General features: G+C 43.8%; 5 protein-coding genes across 8 annotated transcripts; 2 read left to right on the forward strand and 3 right to left on the reverse strand.

The window, feature by feature from the left end:
* Positions 1 to 30: 30 nt before the first annotated feature.
* On the reverse strand, positions 31 to 4,455 carry ube2ka (ubiquitin-conjugating enzyme E2Ka (UBC1 homolog, yeast)). Its single transcript, XM_003970364.3, has 7 exons — positions 4,095 to 4,455; positions 3,400 to 3,493; positions 2,988 to 3,046; positions 2,769 to 2,851; positions 2,439 to 2,538; positions 1,256 to 1,385; positions 31 to 1,168 (listed from the first exon to the last, which is right to left on the reverse strand). Exons 1-6 carry the CDS (start codon positions 4,155 to 4,157, stop codon positions 1,260 to 1,262), a joined length of 525 nt encoding a protein of 174 aa, XP_003970413.2. The 5' UTR covers positions 4,158 to 4,455; the 3' UTR covers positions 31 to 1,168; positions 1,256 to 1,259.
* A 1,173-nt stretch (positions 4,456 to 5,628) lies between these two features.
* Positions 5,629 to 10,675, reverse strand: klb (klotho beta). The gene is made up of 6 exons (XM_029847693.1): positions 9,622 to 10,675; positions 8,684 to 9,194; positions 8,340 to 8,608; positions 7,996 to 8,252; positions 6,941 to 7,869; positions 5,629 to 6,380 (listed from the first exon to the last, which is right to left on the reverse strand). The coding sequence occupies exons 1-6, from the start codon at positions 10,357 to 10,359 to the stop codon at positions 5,944 to 5,946; spliced, it is 3,141 nt and encodes a 1,046-aa protein (XP_029703553.1). The 5' UTR covers positions 10,360 to 10,675; the 3' UTR covers positions 5,629 to 5,943.
* Positions 10,676 to 11,616: 941 nt separating this feature from the next.
* Positions 11,617 to 14,896, forward strand: tlr1 (toll-like receptor 1). The gene is made up of 2 exons (XM_003970363.3): positions 11,617 to 11,802; positions 12,248 to 14,896. The coding sequence occupies exon 2, from the start codon at positions 12,262 to 12,264 to the stop codon at positions 14,656 to 14,658; it is 2,397 nt and encodes a 798-aa protein (XP_003970412.2). The 5' UTR covers positions 11,617 to 11,802; positions 12,248 to 12,261; the 3' UTR covers positions 14,659 to 14,896.
* On the reverse strand, positions 14,780 to 20,327 carry ints10 (integrator complex subunit 10). Of its 2 annotated transcripts, XM_029847424.1 has the most exons (18): positions 20,169 to 20,327; positions 19,974 to 20,041; positions 19,801 to 19,904; positions 19,536 to 19,675; positions 19,371 to 19,452; positions 19,120 to 19,260; positions 18,857 to 19,031; positions 18,558 to 18,727; positions 18,338 to 18,477; positions 18,091 to 18,244; positions 17,751 to 17,833; positions 17,260 to 17,415; positions 16,776 to 16,884; positions 16,578 to 16,657; positions 16,327 to 16,489; positions 16,114 to 16,207; positions 15,770 to 15,838; positions 14,780 to 15,320 (listed from the first exon to the last, which is right to left on the reverse strand). In XM_029847424.1, the coding sequence occupies exons 1-18, from the start codon at positions 20,295 to 20,297 to the stop codon at positions 15,164 to 15,166; spliced, it is 2,214 nt and encodes a 737-aa protein (XP_029703284.1). In that variant the 5' UTR covers positions 20,298 to 20,327; the 3' UTR covers positions 14,780 to 15,163. The 2 variants fall into 2 exon arrangements, with proteins under 2 accessions (XP_029703284.1, XP_003970410.1); XM_003970361.3 differs by lacking the exon at positions 15,770 to 15,838.
* Positions 20,328 to 20,332: 5 nt separating this feature from the next.
* Positions 20,333 to 24,436, forward strand: LOC101071519 (solute carrier family 25 member 51-like). 3 transcript variants are annotated; one of them, XM_029847427.1, is made up of 2 exons: positions 20,333 to 20,472; positions 22,954 to 24,436. In XM_029847427.1, exon 2 carries the CDS (start codon positions 22,974 to 22,976, stop codon positions 23,946 to 23,948), a length of 975 nt encoding a protein of 324 aa, XP_029703287.1. In that variant the 5' UTR covers positions 20,333 to 20,472; positions 22,954 to 22,973; the 3' UTR covers positions 23,949 to 24,436. The 3 variants fall into 3 exon arrangements, with proteins under 3 accessions (XP_029703287.1, XP_003970409.2, XP_029703288.1); XM_003970360.3 differs by lacking the exon at positions 20,333 to 20,472 and adding an exon at positions 21,425 to 21,582; XM_029847428.1 differs by lacking the exon at positions 20,333 to 20,472 and adding an exon at positions 21,605 to 21,777.
* Positions 24,437 to 25,196: the final 760 nt, after the last annotated feature.

A 25,196-nucleotide genomic window follows, 5' to 3' on the forward strand; every position in this document is an offset into this window, starting at 1 on the left:
AAAAAAAATAAGAAATCAAGGAAAACCTGGTTTAATTTACACAGACTTTAATATCTTTATTTACAGATGAACTGTTGACATATTTATCTGTTGGCGTATTTACGATGATGCAGTTTTTTTTCTTCTTTTTTTTTAAGCACTTCCTTTCAGACTTGTGACAGATTATGATACACCTGAACATATTTTCTTTGTTTTGTTTTTTTTGTCTGGTTAAAACAAGCATCCAAACATAATCTTGCAGGAGGCCTGAACCATATTTCCTCGGAAATACGGGCGACAGACAGGTGAAACAAGCCGAGGTGATGACCGATGGGGGAGACAGAGCGCTGGTGTTTGAGATCGGATGGTTGAAAAGGAGGAAATGTGGCGTGAAGATCGATTTGGCTACTTCGCGAGCACCTAAGTGACACTTACGAGCTGATGTCCACAACAGGGATTAAGCCTTGTCCTACTCCACCTCTTAATAAAGTCAGATTTTTTCTTCCTGCTGCCATAATTCACACTAAATTTTCAGTAAACAGGAGTATAGATTTGACAGCTCATTTAAAAGCTCCAAACCAATGATGCAAAATAAAAACTTACCATAAAAAAGGTTTACTGCTTCTATCAGTTTCTAAATGATGGCAAACCTAAAATGACGTTAGCTTGGCTCAATTCCTGTTTAGCAAACCAGCCCAAAAGTGTGTAAAACCTATAAAACGTCCAAAACAGCCTCCCGAAATGTCATAATCCTCTTAAAAAACAATAAGAAAGTAAATGCACTGCATAGGCAAGGGTAAGACGCCGACAGCTGCCCCCTGGACGCAGCCAGGAGGAGCTGAGACTGGTGGGGGTCTGAAGTCTGACATATAGGCTGAACTTTTGATTGTAGCAGATTGGAATGTCGAATGAATGTCAAAAACCAGAGATTAGAGCTCACAGGGCGACTGAGTGGAGGGTGATAAAGCAGAGGTGCGGAGCACACGGGGGGGGGCAGTGGACTGTGGGGCGGAGACTGGACGCAGACGAGGACAGCTTTGGAGGAGGGAGCATGTGGATTTGTGGGGAGGGATGAGAGATCACGGGGGAGGTTGATGATGAAGATGGAGCAGATTCAATTACTGAGCAGTAGCTCTGTTGCCGTCTCCACTTCCCAGGATTTTGACGACAACGCCACTATTACTGCATTCTGGAAGAGAGCAGACAAACGCGCCGTGAAGGACAGGGACATTTCTGCCACCGCTTAGAAAAGAGAGAGAGAGAGAGAAATGCGTACTTTTTCAAAGCCCATGGCACAGAGTTTTGTCTATTTTGCGTGTGTATTCCGGACTGGAAACAGGAGCGCCCGCGTAGACGTGGGACCAGAGCCTGGCCGTCTGTTTGAACATCTCTGGGTTCTGCTTGTACTGTGGAAAACACAACGGCAGGCCGAAGGTGAACAAAAAAAAACCCTTCCAGGTTGAGTCCAGGGTCTCAAGGCATGGAGGGAAAGAGGATTTAACAAAGCTGGGGGTGAAAAAGCGCCACTCTTGGCAGGATACTGTCAAATGCATAACAATCATCGGCTGGGCAGCAGGAGGCAGCAATCTGTTAATTATCTTAATTCCTTTGACCTTTAATACCCTCGCCGGTCCCTTCAGCTAAAACAGGGTTAGGTACAATTATCACGTTAACCCTGACAGAAATCCTGCCTCCTCGTGCACAAACCTTTGACTCTTATTCCTCCCCACCTGTGTCTCTATCATGGTACCCATCGAATGTATTAAAAGGCAGAATTACCCACAGTGCATCACAGCAGCTGGAAATTGCATCTTATCACTGCATCAACTATTTATTTTTGTGCTCCCCTTCATATGTATGCAAAATAAAGCCTTATTTGGTGCCCAGTTTCAGCTCTGTCCCATAATTCTTTAATGCAATTCAATGTTTGCTTTGATATCTCGTGGCTGATGTTAATTTTGCCAGTTACTTTCCAGTCTGGTGCTCTCCTCTGGGTTCTGGGAATAGGGAATGGGGTGGCGAGACTGGAGTAATTAAATATTAAGCCTTTAACTTTTCTACGGCTTATATCTTCCCACTGAATAATAAAGGATTACATTGACACCGATGGTTGGAACACTTACAATAACACCGCTCTATAGTCAAATTTAAATCATTTATAGTGCACAATTTTTGAAAAATGGGAGAGGCGTCGTTATGCACCCCGGCTTCAAATCAGCAAAATAGTCATACACACACTTCTGAGATTACAGCCAAAGGCACACATTTCACATCTGGATAGTTTATAATGGCTACAGCGAGAGCTCTAGCACTTGTTCTCTGTGTGCGCTGCTAAGAAACCAGTCCGCAAAAACAGATGGCAAAACACACCGTCCCTGTGTAGAGACTCTGCCTGAACGACACCGAGAAACGTCTGATAAATGTAGTAAATATAAATCCAGAGGCACACGCACACCCACCTGGTTAGCTACCACAGCGTCTTGTGGGTCATCTGGCTCTGCAGCTGCCAGTAAGGCTTGTAATGACAGAAGAACCGTCCTCAGTGTCATCGCTGCTGCCCTGAAGGAACACCCAGCTGCCAGTTAAAGGCAGAAAGTCTTTCCACGAAGGTTTCCACGATGTAAATCAATATTGAGGGTAAAGTTTAAATGCCCTGAAAATACCTTAAACTACTTGAATACATGTAATTATAACGACTAACCAGAAGTTGAGAAAATGTTTGCACACGGTCCAGAAGGACAGTTGACGGATGGAGCTTAGGTACAGTATGTTGTTTCACTTTCACTTACCACTGGTCTTTGAGAATATCCAAACAGATGGCACCTGTGACTGAGCTAATGTTGGGATGCCAGATCTTTGTTATAAATCGCACCTGAGGAAAGAATTGTATCAAGATGGAAAAAGTGTCCTTTACAGATTACACATGGCAGGAAATGCTGAGATGTAGAAAGCCGGGGTGAAGAAAAGAATGTAAAGCAGATGCGCAAAAATAAAGATTCATTTTCTACCTTGGGGGGATTGAATGGATACGTCTCTGGAATTTTTATTTCTAGTTGATATCTGCCCCCTGGAAGAAAAGGTTTAAAAGACAATTTAATTAAACCATTCTTGAACATAGACTGTGACTTTACATGCATTTTCCTCCGGTTGCTACAACTACTCCAGTGTGCAGCCAGAAGAGAAACGGGCTCCTGGAAACAAGCAGGACAGCAGCAAAAGTCTGAATCAGGAGCTGAATCAATGCCGACAGATGCATCAGCAAATCATTTTAAGGAGGAAAATCTGATTTGCAAAAGTGCACCAAGTCTTTGTTTAGATGAAGTTTACTCTGATTAATTTCAATTCAGAGTGAGCTGGGTGGAGGTCTCTTGAAAATAAAGTTAAAAGGGACAGGTCAGTGACTCCAGACGAGCCCATCACCTTCATATGGTGTGTCAGGTGGTCCAGCTATCTCCCCTTTAAGTTCTGTGAAGTTCTCATCCACCAACTCCACATTTATCTGGTTTTTGCTCGTCTGAAAGGGTGAAAAGGCAAATAAGCATTCATCACGACAGCAAACGGGCAGCGTACAAAGTGTTAATCTAGCTCGCTGTCAAATTCAAAAGTGCCCATTCAGCAGAAGTCGACACCCCCCTCCCCTGTAGTATTAGACAAAGTTGACCTCAACTTGTTGCACGCATTCTGCCATTTACATATAAAACGCTCTAGAACACAATCTGCGATTGTAGAATAACCAGGAGGGGGAATGGAGGTAACAAACATCAGCGGTACTACATGCGGGTAACCCCACTCTCTATGCTAACCCAGCTAGCTTGGATGCCATAGCAAGCATGGTAAGCGAGCTTTTTACAGACGAACTTGATCTCGATGTCTTTTAGTATGACTGTCTAGCACAAATAAAGTTAGAATCATTAACAGAGACATTAGGAGGCTTAAGTTTAGTCCGCGGGACAGATTTATTTTGCGAAAGAGGGCGCATTAGCAGCACTGATGCGGAGCTAACAGTAGAAGCTTACTCATTAGAAAGCTGACAGCTGAGGCAACGACGCGTCATTCACGTACAGTCTCGGATATCACAGCTAAAAAACAGAGAGCCGGCAAATATGGCAACCAACCTCTTCACTTTTGAGCACCTCTTTAAATTCTCGTTTTATCCTTTGAACTGCGATGTTGGCCATGTTTTCCCCCTTGTTGCCGTCCAATTGGGGCCTCGTCGGCGTCCGACCTGACAAAGCTAGCTTGTTCTGTCTACAGTATCTGGTCACTTTTTGGGATACAACCACAAAAATAGCAGCTGCACCGTTATACGCCGAGGGTTACGTCTTACACGCCGAGGGTTCCCGGTTACCTGCTTAAGGATAGAAAGCGTTAAAAATAGCTCAACGTGTGTCTATCATCTCAAATGTGTGACACAATGGTGGTACTGAAAACATTTTAATACTAAACTGCATGCAGTCTGGGAGGTGTGGTCATGTGACCTGGATGCAACCAACGCGCTCTCCCATTGGCTGATGTATTCAACTAATAATAATAATAAGAATAATAAAGATTGGATTTTTACAAAAACTTTATTTACAATTTCACAGGGACACAAACGCACTTTAAAACATAATAATAATAATGAAAAAGTAGATTTGATTTTTACAAAAAACTTTATTTACAATTTCATAGGGACACAAACACACTTTAAAAGATAATAATAATAATGATTATAACAATAAATAAGATTTGATTTTACAAAAAAATTATTCACGATTTGACAAGGACAAAACACACTTTAAAACATAATAATAATAATAACGACAGTGATATTACTACTAATAATAGCAATAATATTAATGATTAATAGTAATAATAATAATAATAAATAAATCACGAAAAGCAGCAATACAGTTACTCCTGCAGGAAATGTGCAAAGGAGAGGAGAGGAGAGGGAGAGGAGAAGCATGACCCACTGGGGTGACAGAGGTCTTTCAGCCTCAGCCTATTGCAGCATAACTAAGATGTTAACCTAATAATTAGACGACCCTCTAAATATGATAATTATGTCTGGGATAATAACTGGAACTACAGAATTACTGACAATAAGCTTTTTCAAAGAGGAAGATTTTAAGTCTAATCTCAAAAGTAGCGATGGAGTCAGCCTCCCGTACCTGGTCAGGGAGCTGGTTTCGAGAGCCGGAATCCAAATTGATCGGGTTCGTCGTTGGCCCATTTCCAGTAATTCCAGTTTCACTTTAGAATCCTTTTTCAGCTTTCCAACAAAGACATTAAAAAAATCGACTCTCATAAACTCTGGCGGAGGTAATTACCTTTAGTCAGCAGTTTCAAATCATACCTATAGTATTAGTTTCCATTCGTGCCTGCTGCTTCTCATTAAAAAATATAAACCAGAGCACAGCACACAATTGCCGATTCAAAAAAAAATTTTTTTACTTTACTTTGCGTACTGTCGGCATGTTCTTAATTTTGGTTTGACAATGTTAATAATTAGTATTGACTGCGCATAAATGTGTAAGTGTTCAACAGACATATAGGACGCATCGCCAGGTCCATTACGTTGAGTATTTGCTTTATAGAATTGCAAATGTCAGTTTGCATGAGGTCCGGTACACGATGTCTCTAACTAATGTGCAGAGTCATCGCGCTCAGTTCACCTAATTTTAATCATAAAACTAAGGGGAACATTTCCATTGCATCTTCTAAACGGCTATCAGCGACTGTTTCAGAATACACATCACATTACACACATTTTAAGGATGAATTAAAGGGATAAAGATAGATCCAAAGGGTGAGTATTATTAAGTTGTGGACACGATAAGCAATTCAGATCTTTCAGCAGAGTTGCAAATCTGACACTAGGGGGCGACACTGTCCCGTAGATGTCACTGCATTAAATGAGAAGGTCAAACTTGATACACATGAAATATGTAAATCCTCGTAGTGGTCTTTTACGGTTAGTTTCTAGAGTCTCTCTTTAATGAGCGGACATGAGCAGACAATGACGGGATCTCTTCTCCTCCTCCTCCTCCTCCTCGTCCTGTGAATGCCCCGCACCCTCCCATAAGTCTGTCTTCTCTTGGTCACAATGACAAAAACGATGAGAGCCACCAGAATGATGGCTGTTATCAGGAGGCAGCCTCCAAACACCAGCAGCGCTTTGTTCTGGAACATCCATTCACACACGGTGCATGGCTGGTGGAGGTCAGGAGATCTGCATGCCTGGGTGGCGTTGTCTTCGGGGAAACCGCCACGAGCGATGATGTCTCTGTAAAGGCCAACTGAGGCTTTGGCCTTGCTTTGGTGTTGGATTGAAGTGAATAAACCATACTGGGGGACATGTCGATCCTGCAGCTTCCAGAAGTAGAACCCCTGTAGGTTGACTCCGTCTAACTGATGAGCTGGAGACAAAGTGAATAAAACATAATCATTAAATTCCTTAATTGTCATAAAAAGACCCGTGGTGACCTCAAATGTGTCATTTGTCTTCATATGTGGGGATCATTCACAGTCCTAGCCCTGCTCTGCAAATCATCTACATTTGGACAATAATGTCCTCCCTCAAAAAGATCAAATCTACACCAAGACAAGTACAAACTACACAGCAGCGATTGTCTTAGCACTAAGTCCACAGCCATAACACTGAGTGCTCCACGACAGACTGTGGATCCGCAATAAAGCAACCATAAGCTAACCCAAATGGAGATATTGTAGTTTGGGCCAACACGGTTGAGCGAACAGCCATAAAGGGCAAAGTGTAAACTGATCAGCACTGCTGCTGCTTTTCTCACCCTTCCTCTGCTTTTTATGGTCCTGGTGGTATCTGGTTCACGACAGGCTTTATATGAGGCAATATAGTAGTTAATCTCTACAGCTCTGCTGTTTCAAAATATATCAGTTTTTTTTTTAGACTAAACACGTTAGAACAGTGTTGTGAAGTTTGAGGAACGCCGTGTCTCACCTTTGAGGGCCTCTTGCAGATAGCTCCTGAGGAAACTCTGCCTTAGCCTGTCTTCAGAGCTCGCCTGGTCATCGATCCCACTGGCTGTGACAATGATGGGCAGGGCCCCTCCATATCTCTCACTCACCCAGTTCAGGATCTTGCGCAGACCCCAGGGTGTAACAGCCTGTCTAATGTGGGACAAGGACCAGGTGGGATCTGAAAGGATCAGACACCTGTGAGCAGGTGGTTGGTTCTGCTGTACGGTAGCTTTTGAGGTGGGATATGGAGAAACCAGTCGAGTTGTGAAGTGGTTTAATGCTATAAAACCAAGTGTACCCCCCAGTTCTTCCCTCTCAGCGTCGGTGAAGTTAGGGAGAGAAGATCCCTGGAGACCCATCTGTCGAGCTTGCTCCTCCATGTAAGTCCTCATCTCTTGTGGGTAATCCCCCTTACTGTTCTTCCCATCATATCTGGTCCCCAGTAGTGGGTCTAAGAAGCGACCCAGTTCAAACAAAAGGAATCTTTGTGCTGCTTCCTTATGCGAGCCGAGGAATGGATTTGCAGGTTCGGCCCAGTCGGCGTGTAAAGCCAGCGACACCAAAGCTCTCCACTGACTGTAGTGTTGCCTCTGATACACCCTCCAGGCTTTTGCATGAGCCAGAAGGAGGTTATGAGCTGCCTGGTGGATGTCTTGGTTACTGGAATAAACATCTACAAGTCTGTTGGGCTCATTAATGGTGATCCAGTATGAGACCCAGGGCCCCAGCTGCTGGTAGCACAGGGCAGCATATACCTGAAAGGCCTCAACTGTTCTGTAGCTAAGCCAACCACCAGCGGTGTGCAGTGGGGCAGGTAAGCCCAGGTTGGTTCTGTGTGTGGGGTAGTAGAGAATGACCATGGCCTCCAGATTCAGCTTCTTCAGCTCCTTCAGGACACAGCGGTAATACCTCAAAACATTCAAATAAAACATTTCTTAAAATCATTTCAGATGAGATTGTTACTCACAAAGGTGGCTGGAATCTATACAGTTGTGTTAGCTGCCCCCAATAAAGCTACTGTTTGTGTGTTTGTACCTCAGAGCTTCATTGTTCACGTGCGAGAGGTCTCCTTGGGGTAAAATTAGTGACCAGTTTAGGGCAAAGCTATAGTGAGAAGCCCCCGTGGATTCCAAGAGGCCAAGGTAACTACGAATGGACAAGTAGTCAGTGCACTGGGGTGGTCTCGTGCTAACCATCCCTCCTGGAACTGGACGCAAAGACCCATCTCCTGTCAGGTTCCATCTGTACAAATGGGGGTCAGTAAACTGTGGCGAGAAAGGGTAGTAGCGCACCTAGCAGAGGAACCAAAGACAGAACAGAGCAATGTTAGAAAAACCTTCCAATATGAATTTGTTGTCACCTTTTATCTGTCCTCCCACCTGTAATGTAGAGTCGGCAACTCCCCAGTTGAACTCGCAGGGGAAACGGCCTTTAACCTCATGGGAGATGTCATCGCCAGGAAAACCATCAGCAGCAACAACCTTCCTGTAGTACTGAGCAGAAGTCTTAGGGCTCCTGGTTCGGTTTGGTTGGCTAAAGTCGACGTAGAAAAGGCCCCGACGCGTGTTGAAGCCGTTAGTCCACTCAAATCCATCCACCAACGACCAGGCGGCGTAGCCAAACACCTGCACTCCATCAACCTTAATAGCTGTAAAACAGAAAAGTGCTGCTTTTTTCTGTCGCTTTCTTTATATTTTCTTGCACTCTCCAGTTGTTCTCTTACCTTGAAGAACCTGGTGGATAAAAAGCTTCATCAGGTACATGGCCACAGTGTCCTCTAGTCCCACACTGGCTTCAGTAAACCATCCTCCTTCAGCCACCAGGACATGCGGGTCCCCGTACTGGTGCTTTATCCAGCCCAATAAGCGCCTCAAGTCCAGGGTCACTGTCTGCCCACGGCCGATCCCCTGACCAAGGCGCAGGTTATTGGGCCCAAAGGACAGAGCGAAAAAGTCTGCAGTGTTCTTCACTTGGAGCTTCTCCTCAGGGGAAAATGCGGGCATGAGGGATCCATGTTGTGTATTTAAAGACGCTGGGTAACCCCCATCCCCAAAAATGGGGTTGGCAAACCAACCAAGGACGGCCTCCATCGACTGCTGGCACAGCTCAATGTTGTCAGCTGTGTTTTGCCCACTTTGAGGCTCAACCCAGTGGGATCCCAAAACAATGGACACTTTACCCTTCTGAGCTGCGCGGAAGTGGTCGTCGTAGACGTGCCAGGCTTTGGCGTGTGCCTGGAAATCGCAGTAAACACAAGTTTATCAGGGTGAACCGTGTGCATTCATGGGATTGTCCGTGTAGGCTTGCTGCACGGAATATAAGTTACAATAAAAAAGAAAATATAGGACACAAAACAGCCACTGGAAAACGATCGTTCATGCTGTCACATATTTGAGGCTGTGGAACAGTTAGTGAATCGTAACGGGTGTGTGTGCATGACTTCCTGTCACACGTTGCTTCTTCCCTCCACAGAAGTGCTGATGTGGTGGACCTTGACCTCAGTGTCTCTGTAAGTGCCGTGTTTACTCATCATAAAACTGTCGAAATAATGCGCAATCAACTCATAAGAGCGCACAGCAAATAAACAACGAGCATTACTGTCTGCTTCCCACTGTCCCACTTAGATGCACAGATAAATCAGTTGGCTCTTTTTTAACCTACCTGGATCAGGTTGTGGGCCACAATGAGCGAGGTGGCTGCGCCCCCTTTGTCTCCAGGAGCGTGGAGCCCCACGCCGTACCCTTGAACAGCCACGAGGTATGGATTGTGCATTGTGAGCCAGTATCTAACGCGTCCCCCAAATGCACGGAAACAAAATGCAGCATACTCCTCAAACAATCCCACCAGCGTAGCGTTTTTCCAGCCTCCGTGGCGCTCCTGTAAGGCCTGCGGCAGGTCCCAGTGATAGAGAGTGACAATTGGCTCTATTTTCTTGCTTAGTAGTCTCTCTATGAGCTGTGTGTAATGTCTGACGGCGGCCAAATTGGGCTGACCTCTGGCATTCCCGTCGGGAAACAGTCTCGGCCAGGAGAGAGAGAAAGAGTAAGATCTTACGCCGAGGTACACCAGTGCTTCCACATCTTCTTCCCAGCGAGCATAACTGTCACTAGCCACATCGGCAGTGTCTTCTGAGAGATTGGCATCAGAAGAGTGGATGAACCAGTCCCATATGGAGGGGCCCTTCCCATCGTGATCCCAGGCACCCTCTGTCTGGAAGGCAGATGTCCCAGAACCCCAAAGGAACCCTGAGGGAAACTTGTCATGGAGGAAATGCTGATCCGTCTTGGGCTGCAGCCAGGCCCTCCTGCCTTCCCCGAATGTGCAAGCCGACTTGTTGCAACCAGACAGCACCAAAAGGAGGGCGAGGAAGAGGCTGCGAGGCGACGGATGGGTCAACATGGCAAAGAGGTTGTTTCAGAGATCCACTGAAACAGCATTTACAACCGGATGAACCCAAAGCTCCATGATGGTGCTGAAGATAATGATCCTCCTCCTGGCGTCTCGAGGTGCTGCGGTATCCATCTGAGAACCTGGTCAGACTGGCGCTATCTCTCCCTCAGTGTACTTGTGCTCCGTCTCAGCTCCTCCCTGTCACATAATGTTCACACATACAAAGGTTGACTCATATCAACGCACACACGGGTCATGAAATCTTTACATTTCTGAGTGTTATTTTCATTTCTATCTCCATAAAATCACCCTCATTTAAAAATAAAAAGCCTCTATTTTTTTAAACGGAGGACTGACATGCAAGAGGACATTATTATGGCGCACACACACACACACACACACATACGCACACACACGAACAGGAACATTCTTGCGTCAATTATTAGCTTGTACTCTGATCTTAGCTCGATTATCTAAGAAAGAAGTTCACACTGACAACGAACAAGCAATGATGTTTTGCTGTGCCGAAAAACAACTTTCACCTTTCAGTAAATGGATTAGATGTCAAAATTGATTTGACGTATTATTTGACAAGAAAAATAATAAAGACAATAAGCAGTTAAAAGAGCCATTTCATATCGCCAGCAGCTGCTGAGAACCTTTGCAATGAGCTTCCCAGATTTGATCAAACGGGGCTGGGTGAACACACAGACATCAGCCCATATCACCTTATTCAATTTAGCTCCTCTTCTTGTATGAGTAATAGTCAAAGATGGTGGAAAACAACAGCCAAATGGGATTAATACGGCCAAGAGCACATGCATGTGTTGGGTTTGACAGAGGCAGCTCATCAAAAAGTCACTTCCTCGCCCTTCCTCATTAAAGGTGGTGTGTGTGGCTGGCAGGAGGCAACGGGGTAGTTGCCCAGGATACACTCCGCCTCGAGCTCCCAGTGGGAGTTGATTTATTTAGGAAATGATCATTTACCACCCAGCCTGACCTCAGCGTGCGTGCTGCAGAAACCACGCTCCCACTAACATGAACAAATCTAAGACAGCCTCATCAGGGTTTAAATGATGGAGTCATACGTATGAAACAAATACAAAATACGCCGTTAGTTCACATTCAGTGCATCACTTTTTTCTCCACAAACAAATGATTATGTCAGAAATATTTGAGGCAAAACGGAGGGAAGTGAAATTACCATGTAAATCAGTTCATATCTAAACACTTTCATTTCCGTATGTTCTACTTGATGTCCGTTACTGTAACACTGCAGACACTCCCCCTGGCTTTCTGGAGAACCACTGACTCCTTCAGTAAAGATATACTTCTTGTTTTTTCTGTTAATTAATATGGTTGGGAACAGATCAACAATGCAGGCTCGAAAAGTTCCATTTTGAGGCAACATCAAATATCCAGCAGGTCAATGACGAGTTGCCGGACTCTCAGGTTAGTGCAGTTATTCATGTTTACGTAATCATTTGCATTGGAAAATGATAATTTCATCATTTCTCAGCTCAATTCTCAACACGACTGTTAAGTGTAACAAAAAGGAGCCAAAATGACTATAAAGAGAGAAAAAGAAAATGACAGAATATAATTATTTGAAGTCAACTCATTTTCACAACGTTAATTTTCGAGAAAGTAGAATTATGGAGAAAATATTGTGTGAAAATATTCACTTATAGAAGCTAATTTTAGGGAACTTTTCAGCCTTTAAAAGACAATAAAAATGATTCCCAGTGATCAAAAATCAGTTCTTAAACAAAAATATGAAAAATATCTGCTGTCAAAATTGTGAAAAGCTAAAAGCAGAACCAGCAATTACCAGATCAAATTAGATGCTCAGGTTGTACTTTAATGACGATGTCTCAAAACAGCTTTTGTCCTTTAGTTTTATTCAGGTTAATGATGGGGTCCACCATCGCCATCTTCTGCGCAGCAGCCATGTTGATGCCACAGCTGAGTGTTTCATATCTTCGCAATTATATTGATCTCTCGTCCAGAAACCTCTCGTCAGTCCCAGGAGACCTTCCAAAGGAAGCTGAGTATATTGACCTTTCGCTCAACCACATACGGCAGCTTAAGCGAGGAGACTTCAGGAACACCCCCATCCTGAGATTCCTCAACATTTCGGGGAACTGTTTGGACAGTATCCACCCAGAGACCTTCCTCCACACACCGCTGCTGGAGGACCTGGACCTGTCACACAATGAGCTGAAGGACCTGATGGATCAGCCATACCTGCAGCACACAGAGAACCTCGTGGCTCTGAACTTGGCCCACAATAAGTTCCTCACAATGACCCTCGCGAGAGAGTTCGGTTCCCTGGTGAAACTGCAGAGATTAACGCTGGGAGGGAGCACAATCAGCGTGGGCGACTTCAGGAACATTGCTGACGTGGAGCTACGCGTGATGAGCCTCTTCCTGGAGGGTGTGCTGGTTTATGAGCCAGGATCTCTGCAGGATGTGTACGCACGGAGGCTTCAAGTCAAATTTAACAACAAATTTCCCCACGATCTGATGGAGGATGCTCTGTCCTTCTTTCCTGAAGTGGAGCTGCTGGAGTTGTCGAGGGGATATCAGGAGCTGAGCAAGCAGCTGAGCCAGAGATCTGAAATCTACACATCCTGCCTGTATTTGACCCATATATCCATCAACTGGCCCGACTTCACTCAGTATGTCCACGTAGCCCTGAACACCACTGTTACCCACCTGGGGGTCTCTGGCGTGACCATGTACAGATTACCTCAAAATGCCACCCCAGTAGCAGAAACATCTAGAGTGAAGTCTCTCACATTCAGAAGAGCAGTGGTGCGGTCTTTTCTGTTTTCACAGGAGGCCGTTTACAACTTCTTCATCAACATGCCAGTGGAGAATCTAGCTCTCACCGAGACTTCGATCATACACATGACCTGCCCAAAGTCTGAGAGTCCCATCACGCAGCTGAATTTCTCCTACTGTAGTATGACTGACACCATCTTTTCCCGAGTGGAGGGCTTGATCACCGTTGAATGTAAGACTCTTGGGAATGTAAGGACATTGGCTCTGGCAGGAAACAACCTCAAAAGCCTCAAGTCGCTCAGCATACGCATGCAATACATGAAATCCCTGCAGGACCTGGACCTCAGCCTCAACCTGTTGGTGTATGATGGCCAGAAGGGATGCGTGTGGCCACAGAACATCAGCAGCATGAGTCTGTCCTCTAATGGTCTGACCGATTCAGTGTTTCAGTGCCTCCCCGAGAATGTTGAGAGACTGGACCTCCAGAACAACCAGATTTCTGCAGTTTCATCATCCACACTGGGACTAGTGAGACTTTGGTACCTGAATCTAAATGCCAACAAGCTGCTGGACCTGCCTGTGTGTCACAACTTCCCTCTGCTACAAGAGCTTTTGCTCAAATCCAATTCTCTCCACACGCCATCTGTGGACAGGCTAAAAAGTTGCCGTAGCCTGAAAACCTTGGATGCTAGCAGCAACCCCTTCACATGCACCTGTGATCTGATTGGGTTTATTCAACTTGGCCTTAAATTTGAAAAGGGTGGAGCAGCTGTTACATTCTTGCAGTGGCCACATGGATACTACTGCAGCTACCCAGAGGCTGTTAGAGATTCCAACCTGAACAACTTCTGGATCCCAGAGATCTCCTGTAACTCTTATTTGCTAGCTGCTGCCATCCTGTGTCCCGCAGTCGTAGTTATGACTGTGGTTCTGACGTTGTGCCGTCATTTTGATATCCCCTGGTACCTGGGCATGATCTGGCAATGGATGCAAGCCAAGCACAGAGCTAGACAACGACAGCCTCGCCCCGAAGTTTTACTGGGTATAGAGTTTCACGCTTTTGTGTCTTATAGTCAAAAGGATGCGGCTTGGGTCTTTGACCATCTTCTCCCCAACCTTGAAAGCCCCGCAGGAGGACTCCGGATCTGCCACCACGGGAAGAACTTTGTGCCTGGAAAACCCATCATCAACAACATCATGACCTGCGTGGAGAAGAGCAGACGCTGCGTGTTTGTCCTCTCGGCTCACTTCGTCAAGAGCGACTGGTGCCACTACGAGCTGTACTTCACCAGTCACCAGCACCTGGCTCTCGGCTCGGACAGCGTTGTGCTGGTGCTGCTGGAGCCTGTGCCTCAATACCTGATCCCATCCAAGTACTACCAGCTGAAGTTCATGATGGCCCGACACACATACTTGGAATGGCCTCAGGACAGGGCAAAGCAAAGGCTGTTCTGGGCCAACCTCAGGGCTGCTCTACAGGCAGATCTGCCACATCTAACAGTCACTGAAATAGAGGAGTGACTCTTTACATAGAAAAAATACATAAATGTTATGTACATTTTAAGTAATCCAACGGAATTTAAAGGAGAAGATGGAAGTTTGTAACTTTACATAAAAGTGGTTTGAGAAACATTGGACACGATTTTATCTTTTTTAGGTTTAATGAAAAAGTTTTTACACCCTAACAAGTTGATTAAGTTTGTAATAAAAAAAAAAAAAATCAAAGCACATCCAAAAATGCACTTAATTTTATCAATTGCTTCACATGTCACAGTACAATTAATCACCTATTGTGGTTACCCTCAGGCTGGAGCAAAAAAGAAAAGTACACACAGAAAATAAGAAAATAGCATCACCTGGAGCTCTCTAAAAAGAGGCACATTCAAGGCAAGAGCATTTGTTTAAGAGCTCAGAAAATGATGATAAGACAGGCAGAAGTCTACCCTGCACTGGCGTCAGACAGTCTGTCCATGTGCACCGAAAGAGTGCCCAAGTATGAAAAGTTCACAAAGTCTTAATGTGACTGTCAGGGAAGAGACTGGATGATGATGACCTTCTCGTTAATGCAGAAACGGTGCAGCACACTCAGCAGGTTCTCTCCACAGCGCGACACCTGTCGTTCCATCGCCAGGCGGAAGTCTTCCTTCACTCCTTTAGTGATTCCACGAGTCACGGTGTGATGTCTGAGGACGGAAAAAAAGATCAAATTAACATAAACCTACACGTGGTCAGACATGTATTCAATTCTGATATTTTAACCTCTGTAAACTTTGCTCACATATTTAAACTAGCCAGTCACTGTTGCACAATTTTGTCTCATCATCATAAATAAAAAAGCACATAAAACGTGTCCACAAATGAAATGAGCTCAAGTGTTATGAAAAGGCAAAAAAGGTAACTGACAGCTTCCATACAATTCCTCAAATACAATAACGACAGTGATGACCACAGACAGACGAGCAGTGGCTCAAAGAAACAAACGCCGACACGAAATCAAACAACGACTAACTCTTGATGTAGAATGACAGGCCCAAATCAAAACTGGGGAATGACAAGCCTTGAAGTGGGGAATGGAGGAAGGGTGACTGGCATGGGGGAGGAATGGGACTGTGGTCGGAGGGGCCTGGGGTACCTGTCCATCGTCTGCACCCCTTGTAGAAGGAGGGTATTTAACTCGACCCCCAGGGCAGGGCTAGGATTCCTGAGGGACAGCAACATTCAACAACTCTCAGTCAGTGAGGGTGCATTTAAATGTCTCATCTACAGTCATGAATGACGGAGTTTGACAGAAGCTTTACATTTGCTGTAAACCCCCTTCTTTCTCAACAGCATTTTCATTTTTAACACAATGTTCCCCACAGGCCATGTCTACTGCATCATCAGTTTAGACCTCTGTTCTCTTGACAAACAGCAACAGAACGGGTGTGTGCAAAGTCACCATGCCGATCGAGGGATTTCTGAAAGTGGGGGGCTTACTTGATCAACATTCCCTGGTTGGGCAGCAGCTCCAGCTGAATCCTTCCCCCTTCTGGAGTGCGCAGATATGCAAACTCCTCCAGCATGTCAATGTCTGACAGCAACCATGAGTTCATGGAAACTAACAGCGATAACAAAGGAACTGATCTGTCTTCATTTATTGATCCAACTTACTTTTTACCTCCATGGATCATTTAGGTGATAAAAGGATACTGGTGACATAGTTGAAGAAATTCTCATACTGAAAACTGCCTTGCTGACAGATCTTTTCGATGGCCTTCAAAAACAGCATTTCACCCTGTGGCCAGTCATACTGCAGAAGCACCACCACATGTCCAAGGGACAAGTCGTCGCGGCTGTCTGTGAAGGCGCGGAGCTGAACGGACAAAATTAGGAGGACAGAGAGCCAGTTAAACAAGTTCACCAGGCAGGATTTCACACATCACACAAATTAGTCAGAGTACCTTGAAGCAGGCCAGCATTAGCTGAAGACAGAAGGGCAGCACATGCTTGCTTGTGCAGGGAAGCAACTTGAGTTCATTACCTTATAAATAATAAATAAATCAGTGTATATTACTGAGGTTAACACTGTTAGATACATTTAAAACTGATCAATGGAAGGAATCACTCAAGAAACACTGTTCATCATACACTCATTTCACCTTTTCTTGCTTTGGGCTTGAATCTGCCCTGATCCTCAGAGGACTTTGTTGGAATTTGGTTGGGAGGCACCAGCCCACCGACAACGTCGAGCAGTTTGTCACATGCCATCTTCAATACAGACACAAGAAATTTGAAAATTTAAGACAAATTATTACTCACATTTTTTAACTGAATATAACATGAATATCACACAAGTTTTTGGTAAATTAAGGAGATTAAAGTGTTAAAAAAACGACTGGAAATCATTTCTACGTTTGAGTTTAGCTTTCAAAATTGTTTAGTATAAACAGCCTCTCGTTCACTGCAACTTTGCCCTGGAAAACTGAACACAGCTCCGCCTGTAGGCCGATCGATGTATAACATTTAAAATAAAGTCATATTCGTACAAGAACATCCTCTAGCAAAAACAAAGAATACAAATGGAAATATTTAAACTCCCATCTATACGATTGGTTCTATGTGTATTTGAGCATATGCATGTACCCTGTACTCGCCCAGTGCGTAGTGGCAGGACGCCTGCTGTATTAAAGCCCTGTACTGTTCAAGGCTGGCTTGACCTGAGGGGCTCTGCTGGCCAGGCTGAGGATGCTGCATTGAAGCCATCTGGTGCAGGCTGGACAGGGCCTTACGGTATTGTCCCTGGAGATATGCAATCATATGAAAACACAGATATAATCTAAATTTGATTTAATCTGTCTTTGAATGTCTGAATGGAGAAGACATTAATCGACAGGAAAACCGCAAAAATTGCAGAAACTTAAATTCAACTGCAGTTTGAGGAAAGTAAAACCATTTTCATCAGAGTGAAACTATGACTGAAACAGACAACTGCATGCTATTTTAGAGTGGAAACAGGATGTGAAAGTCAGCAGTTAAGCACCACTTTGCTTATTTATTTCATAGAGACAGAAATTATAGAAAAACCTTGAGATTAATGTTAAGTGTGTCAAAGAAAAACTTGTCTTGTTTCTTGCCTGATATATGATCATGTCAGTGAGAAATATTCGGAACCATAGCCAGCTGTCCGTCTTCCAAGAGGCACAGATTTTCTTGAACTCTGTAAAAATTATGCATCAAATTTATAGAATATAAAACTCAGTGGGTACTGATGTTAATCTAAGGACTTTTTCCCAACCAGCCATTCATTAATACTGAATAACATTAAGAAAAACTGTGCTGTGTTTTTGAGGCAAATATAAAAACAAGACAAAATACAATAAAATACAGCACTGTACAAAGATTTCCATCAGCTTCATGAGTTTAATATGTTACTAATGTGTCAAGCAAAAAATACTCCACAGATTAGTTGTTTACCAGTTTCTAGACCATCGTGGGAGTGAAGCAAGGCCCAACTTTCCTTTGCTGTGCGGAAGCCTTCGTGAATCTCTGACCAGGTCGGCATCTCTGTCTTGTTCACTAAAATGTGTCGACCTCGACCTTTTCCCAAGCCTTCTTCATCATCTGAGCTCTAGACCAGAATTTAAAAAAAGAGGTATGTATGTATATAAAAAGGCTTTTCATCACTGCCTTCAGGCCTAAATAACATGTAATCCGAACTCACCATCGTCTTCTCTCTGCCATCTGCCAATTTGCGTTTCTTATGAGCGTGTTTGACGGCTCCTCTTTCCACCTCCACATCGTTATACACCGAGCTCAAATCCTCTACAAGTACCCATGGCCCAGAATTCAGACCATTCACACCTGCCACACATGAACACAACATCCAGAACTTTAATCAACCAGTCCGGGTGCATACAAAAACCCAAATTAAATAGGCTGACCTTGAAATAGTGCAGGCTGTACAGCTGAGACATATAAGAAGGCACTTCGGAAGAGGACAAGTGCGGCACATATCACAATTTGACTGCAGCAGCGAGACCTGGTGTCCCCTTCCAGACCAGGAAGGTAGCGAAACAGTTCCTTCACACGTTGCAGCATGTCTATGTAACTCCTGGACAAAAGTAAGAGCCTTCATAAACTCATAACATAACCGGACATGTTAGCTACCTTCCAACATACATCAGGTAATATTTGTAATATATTGTAATATGTTTTAGTTCTTTTATACATTATAATGTACCTCTGACCCTTGTCTCCCTGCCATTCACAACGTGCTCCAGCCAGAGCAAGAATATCCAAAAGCCTCTCCCAAGGTTCAGGTACAACTGAGGATTTCTCTGACAAGCCGTCAATGACGTAACGCTGGGAGCCACGCGACACACTGGGTGACTTTAATGAGCCACCCTCTTGAGACCCTGAAAGAACAAGAGCAGGAGGATGAAATCAGTCAAGCATTAAAAGGAAATTAGATGGAGACTGATCCTTAACTGGATGCAGCTTTACCGTGTATCTGTACATCAGCTGAAGGCCCACGTGTAACGTAACCAATGTAAAATTCGGCTGCCTTGAGCAAATACTTTTGTATCAGGCTGGTCGGCAAGCGCATGTCCATATTTTTTAGGACCAAGGGAAGAACATCACAGACTGGAAGTATAAAAATACAGAATAAATGCAAAGCTTATATATGTTATATATAGGTAATAAGACTATTGGGAATTCAAATGAAGCAAAATTTAATTTCGTGTTTAACTCGCCAAAAAGTTTTCTAAAGCAGTTGACTGGAGTCTCCACGTTCTCCGTTGCCTCGGCTTCCAACAATGTTTCTCCGAGACTGACCTAAACATTAGTAACAATATCCATATTTTACTTGGTTTTTCATTCTGCATTCAAGATTACGATATTATATCACTCATACACACCCCGTGTTGAACAACAGATTCTGGAAAGCGCTTGAGAAGGAGAAGCAGCATCTCCGCCTTTTCCAGAGTGTTAAAACATTGCTCTGTGGCTTTCAGGAGCATCTCACACTGCACGTGACCAGGAAGTGTCTCAAAGAGGGCTGAGGAATAGAGACAGAGATAAACATCACATGGAATTATTAGGTTGAAATCTCCAGCATAAAAGATGCTCCCATGCATATGAAGGGACAATATCCTGACGACAAGGCATCTAAAGTCCTCTCACCTCTCAAAAATTGTGCATGTTTGTCCTGACAGTCGCTGCGCAGGGCAGCAGTGATAATACTAATCTCTCGCCAAATAATGGGTTGATCTGGAAAATTTATGAACCTAAAGGATGGAGAAACTGTTAGTGCAGTTTAAGCAAAGGGTGTCCATGATACCGGTATTATAACTCACATGTCGTACAACAGCCTGCCCGCAGAAGCAGTCCTCTCTGAATTGCGTTCAATGATGTACATTTCATACTGTAATCACAAATTGTGACAATGGATTTACATTTTAAATGACCAAAGTATATCTGTGTTCTAGGAAAGAATGATTTGGGGTACACATAAAGGACCACCACTCGACATATGTTTTGGTGCGTGATACCTGTATGGTGAAGTCTGCAGGATAAAGGGTTCTAGCAGTTATGAGCCACGCTTTGGCCGCACAGGGGTCTTCAGAGACGAGATCTCGGGCTCTCTTCACCAAAAACTCGCAGTCTTTTTGCGCAGACATGATAAAGGAATTGTGATATCGACGTCGTAGGACACAACCCGACACAGTTTATAGATCAGATCGTTGTTCAGTCCATATGGCTGTCACAAACTTAATTCTCAGTTGATACATTCAGCGAGTTAAAAATCCAGCTTGGCGTTGGTGTTTTTTTAAAGAAAGAAATGTCCTGAAAACTGTAAGTAGACAGCTCTGTTAGCAGCACATAGCTACTAGGCGTTACCGCTGACGCATCTTTAGTAGCGTTATTTTCGATGGTCTAGCACTTATTTCCTAAAATTTTCAAAAATGCACCTTTATTTTCGAATACGGATTGCTTTTCTAAGTTGTGAACTAACGTCAGCTATACCGTTACCTATATTTACCGACACATTGCAACGTTAGGTTACGACAGTGACGTGACCCATTGATCGTAAATCGCTGTGGCATAGGCTTGCTTTACGGCCACAGCGTCCACAACCTACCCACAGCCAATCACCTGGAACCACTGACAACCTTCCTTCTGAACTTTAAACACACAAAAACTAGTTAACTGTTTTCAATTAGACTATAATTTCTAACAGGATATAAGGTTAACCACGTGTATAAAATTGGATTCATCCCAGCAGCCACCAAGTTAATCGCTATTGCACTATTGACAACTTTCACCCTTCTACAACCCCACAAAAGCTTTCTTTGATTTTACAGAGATCAATGTCCACAGTAGTTATTTACCCCACCGTGCTATATTATAATTAGGTTCCATTGTGTTAGACTAGCCCTCTATACAACTGGTGCTGGTTTGCAGCCATAGCCAACTGCGAAGAAATAGAAATGCAAGCTATGGAAAAGAGAAGACACTACACTCAATGCAAGTCTTTTAAACAAAATTTAATGTTCCAACATTTTACTAAACAGAACAAAGTTTATATCAAGTATTTACGTCACTAACCTATTTCAATCGCAAAATAGACAGAATCAAGATACTAAATATTTACAGTTTAAAATATATTTAAGCTGGGTCTTTTTTGTTTGTTTGCTTGTTTGTTTTAACTCACTTTATATCCCTGCCGCGACATTATTCCTCTCGCCAATACAATAAAATGCAAATGAAACCTATGGATGGTGACATGCTAGTGGTCACTTAGCGACTTGAACAGCCAATAGCGGCCTTCCTTATTGAGGAGTCGGCAGCGCTGCTCTGATCTTGTCTGTTGCTCCAGCCACGTTCAGTAGTTGTGTTTCAGTCACGCTCCGAATAACCTCCCTGCCTGTCTGAGGTCAAGACAGCGGCTGATATGCACGGCAGGTAAAACGATCACTCCAACGGTTGCTTGACCAGAGCTACGAACGCATTTTTGGGGCTCGCATCGTGATATTCAGCCGATCTCCAGGAAGTGTGCAGTCAGGTTTCACAGCTTGCCCGATTTGACTTCTCCAGCTAGGCACTTAGAACCCAGAATTCTAAACACGTAAACGAATAAACGTCGGATACAGCCTCTCGGTGTGTTTTTTTTGTTTGTTTGTTTGTTTTGTTTTACCCTGGCAATTTATTTTCAACGTTTAACGTACTTTCGATATTGAAGGGCCTACCAATTATAACCGTTGGACTCGCTAACCTGGCTAACGAACCTAGCAGTGGGGCGTGTTTGTATGAATTAAGCATTCTAGCCCATCGAACATTTGATGAAAGTCAGCTTTTGCTGCCATACACATCGACACATGTCGTTTGCGTCCTATAATATAGAGTAAACCGAAAGTAGGCCTTCTGTCTGTGTCAGCCTGCAGACGGACGACACGCTGAGATCTCCGCGATACAGAAATTACATAAGGTCCAAAGAATTAGAAACGGTCAATCACACTTGTATAGGTACGTTGTTAGCTTCTCCTTGGATATATTTATCATTGTATTTAGGTAACTTCTAATAATATTATCATTCACTTTTGTTTTAATGTCTCGCATCACAGGGAAAATACTTCCGCGTTTGGAACCATCACAAATATGCTGCCGTCAAATGTTCTGGATTATTAAAAACAAAACCTGTCATTCACTCAGAATTATTTAAAGCATGCATGCTTTAATATGTCATAATAGATGTTCCGTAATTAATGTTGAGCAACTAAGTTTGACCTTAGTCTTCATATAATATTGTTGCCGTGTATTTTTCATTGGCATCTATGAATAGGAGACTTGTATATTATAGTACATTGGGTGTTTGGAATTGGAATTACATGACCCATGGTATGAAGATACAATGATATAATATTATGTACGGCTTGGTTTTACTCTCCTCCAATACAATCCTGTCACATATGACTCTGTTTGAGCAGCTCTTATCACTTGGCATCAGACGCAGGCTAGTTTTATAAGTTAAAGGCTGGTGGTGGAGGTTAAACTGCTGAGACTATCAGGATCAACATGTTCTCTCTGCTTTTATGTTTACCAATAATAAAATGGATGCTAAAATTGTATATTTTTGCCTTACTCTTACACTCTTTTTATATTAAATATTCTGCCTACAATCTACCTATATATTTCTACCATTACAAGTGTAAAAATAGAATATTCAATTCAATGGATTCCTAACTAAACATTGATTGCAATTATGTTTTAAGAGAAAATGTTGGGTGTAAAGCATCACTAAAATTAAATCAAACTTTCCCTGGTTGTCTCCCACAGAAAGCAGTGGTGCTGATGTGATGCTAAAGGAACAGCCTTCGAGGCACAGCAATCTGATGGCTGTTAGCACCATGGCCTCTGAGTCGGCCCGGACACCTCAGCCACAGGACGCCCTGACCAATGCCAGGCCCACCCTGCTGCCTGCTGATTTTTCGAGTTCCCTGCTGGGTGATCATCACAGCAAGCACTATGTGTGCGGATCTATCGCAGCTCTTACCAACGTCATGTTGACATTTCCCATTCAGAAAGTGCTGTTCCGACAGCAGTTGCATGGTGTGCGGGCCATTGAAGCAGTACAGCAGCTGCAGAGGGATGGGCTGAGGAATCTCTATCGGGGTCTGCTGCCCCCACTGCTCCAGAAGAGTACTACAGTAGCTATGATGTTTGGTCTGTACCAGGACTTCTCACGGGTCTCATTAGACTGGGCCAAGGGAACCGGCATTCCAGAGTGGATCACTCGAAGCTTTGCTGCAGTTATGGCAGGAACTGCGGAGGCAGCCCTGACACCGTTTGAGCGTGTGCAGACTCTCCTACAAGACCATCGGCACCATGGCCGCTTCAATAACACAGCCCACACCTTCAGAACTCTTTTGTCAGAGTATGGTGTTAGAGAGTGCTACCGTGGACTTGTGCCCATACTCCTCCGCAACGGCCCCAGCAACGTTCTCTTCTTTGGGCTCCGGGGACCCATCAAAGAGCAGCTTCCAGAAGCCACGACCAAGACAGGGAACTTGGTGAATGATTTTGTGTGTGGAGGTTTGTTAGGAGCAGGCTTGGGCATCATGTTCTATCCATTAAATGTAATTAAGTCCAGGGCTCAGTCTCAGGTGGGGGGGGACTTCAAGCCCACCAGGGAGGTGCTGTTAACGGTGTGGAGAGAACGTGGTGGAAGCTTGGCCATGCTTTTTAGAGGGGCACACCTCAATTATCACCGATCTCTTCTCTCCTGGGGCATCATCAATGCCACCTATGAGCTGTTATTGAAAATTGTGTGAACTTAATAATTCAATAGCCTTTCTGACACAGGCCAAAAACCGCTTGCCATCACCATTACCTATAAAAGTATTTAAGGCTCACGTGTTAGTTGGTACAAAACGGTGCCAGGGTCCAATGGAAACGCCCTTGTTTGTCATGTATACAAAAATGAAGATGCGAGTGCCGTTTTAGTGATCTGAACTGTTTGTGTACATGTGCTGTGGTGTACTCAGTGGACATAATCAGTCTGTTTTTGGCCACATTTCCTAAAATCCTTTTCTACGGTTTGACCATTGAGATACAAAAAATTTATTAGCAAGGAGAGTGTTGGCTGTTTTATTTATATGCTCTGTCCACCTACTCACCCACTTTGGGCTAAAGCCAATGGGTCAAGATTTATCACCTGCCAACAAAATGTTTTGGATTGTTTTATGAACTTCTGCTGATGTGTGTTCAATTTATAAAAGTGCCACTATGTGTATGTAAGTAAAACAGAATTCCACGGAAATCTTGTCTGTTTTCCATCCTTATTGCTCAAAAACACACTTTTTGCCTCCACCAAAGAGGTTATGTGACGGCTGATGTCAGTGTTTCTGAATCAAATAGGTTATGTGTGAATTTTAATGACATTTTCAGAAAATATTGACAATGGGTCAAGGAAGAGTGATGTTCTGGATTCGGGGGGCTGAGGATCAAAGCAAGGGGTTACTATGGGTGTAAATGGCAATATATGGAAACATGATCCGCTTGGTGGTCTGTGCTCTCTATGCTTCCCTCCTAATTTACTAATGTTTCAATCAAACAGCAGCTCCTAAAGCACTATTGATGGTTTTCTTCTTTGTAACTTTAATGTTGTTTTCTATATCGCTCTTCACTCTCACGCCTGTGCTCCAGACTGTCTCTAACATGTTGACACAATGGGTTCAGATTTCAAGCCTGAGCAGATGAAGTGACCATGCAGTGGCTCTTGCTGGCTGCAGCGGCCCAAAGAGGAAAGGCATGCTGCCTGGACACAAAAAATGCTGAGATAAGACGAGCACAAAAAAAGCAGCCCTGTCCTTCCTTGGTCTGCTTCTCTATCTCTTTTGCAGCTTTCTTTGTGAGTTTTTTGGTTTAATCTTTTTCTGATCATCTTGGCTTGACTTAACTTTTGCACTAAGTTTCTAAAATGTGGCACTTGTATCTAAGTTTATTTCCACTCTCTAAACACGAGTTATAACATCTAAAACCAATCTGGTAGCAAAAGTGTTTGAAATAGGCCCCGATTA

This window comes from Takifugu rubripes, chromosome 14 (genome assembly GCF_901000725.2).
Source record: "Takifugu rubripes chromosome 14, fTakRub1.2, whole genome shotgun sequence".
Lineage (NCBI taxonomy): Eukaryota > Metazoa > Chordata > Actinopteri > Tetraodontiformes > Tetraodontidae > Takifugu > Takifugu rubripes.

Excerpts from the sequence above, each read along its gene's own strand:
- tlr1 (XM_003970363.3), top strand. The coding sequence starts at position 12,262 with ATGATGGGGTCCACCATCGCCATCTTCTGCGCAGCAGCCATGTTGATG.
- ints10 (XM_029847424.1), bottom strand. The coding sequence starts at position 20,297 with ATGTCTGCGCAAAAAGACTGCGAGTTTTTGGTGAAGAGAGCCCGAGAT. Across the intron at positions 19,905-19,973 it reads GGCAGGCTGTTGTACGACAT|GTTCATAAATTTTCCAGATC; the intron begins GTGAGTTATAAT and ends TCCATCCTTTAG. Across the intron at positions 17,834-18,090 it reads CCACGATGGTCTAGAAACTG|AGTTCAAGAAAATCTGTGCC; the intron begins GTAAACAACTAA and ends TAATTTTTACAG.
- ube2ka (XM_003970364.3), bottom strand. The coding sequence starts at position 4,157 with ATGGCCAACATCGCAGTTCAAAGGATAAAACGAGAATTTAAAGAGGTG. Across the intron at positions 3,494-4,094 it reads AGGTGCTCAAAAGTGAAGAG|ACGAGCAAAAACCAGATAAA; the intron begins GTTGGTTGCCAT and ends TCACCCTTTCAG. Across the intron at positions 3,047-3,399 it reads ACCTGACACACCATATGAAG|GGGGCAGATATCAACTAGAA; the intron begins GTGATGGGCTCG and ends CTTTTCTTCCAG.
- LOC101071519 (XM_029847427.1), top strand. The coding sequence starts at position 22,974 with ATGCTAAAGGAACAGCCTTCGAGGCACAGCAATCTGATGGCTGTTAGC.
- klb (XM_029847693.1), bottom strand. The coding sequence starts at position 10,359 with ATGTTGACCCATCCGTCGCCTCGCAGCCTCTTCCTCGCCCTCCTTTTG. Across the intron at positions 8,253-8,339 it reads TTGCCGACTCTACATTACAG|GTGCGCTACTACCCTTTCTC; the intron begins GTGGGAGGACAG and ends TTCCTCTGCTAG. Across the intron at positions 7,870-7,995 it reads GTGAACAATGAAGCTCTGAG|GTATTACCGCTGTGTCCTGA; the intron begins GTACAAACACAC and ends GAATGTTTTGAG.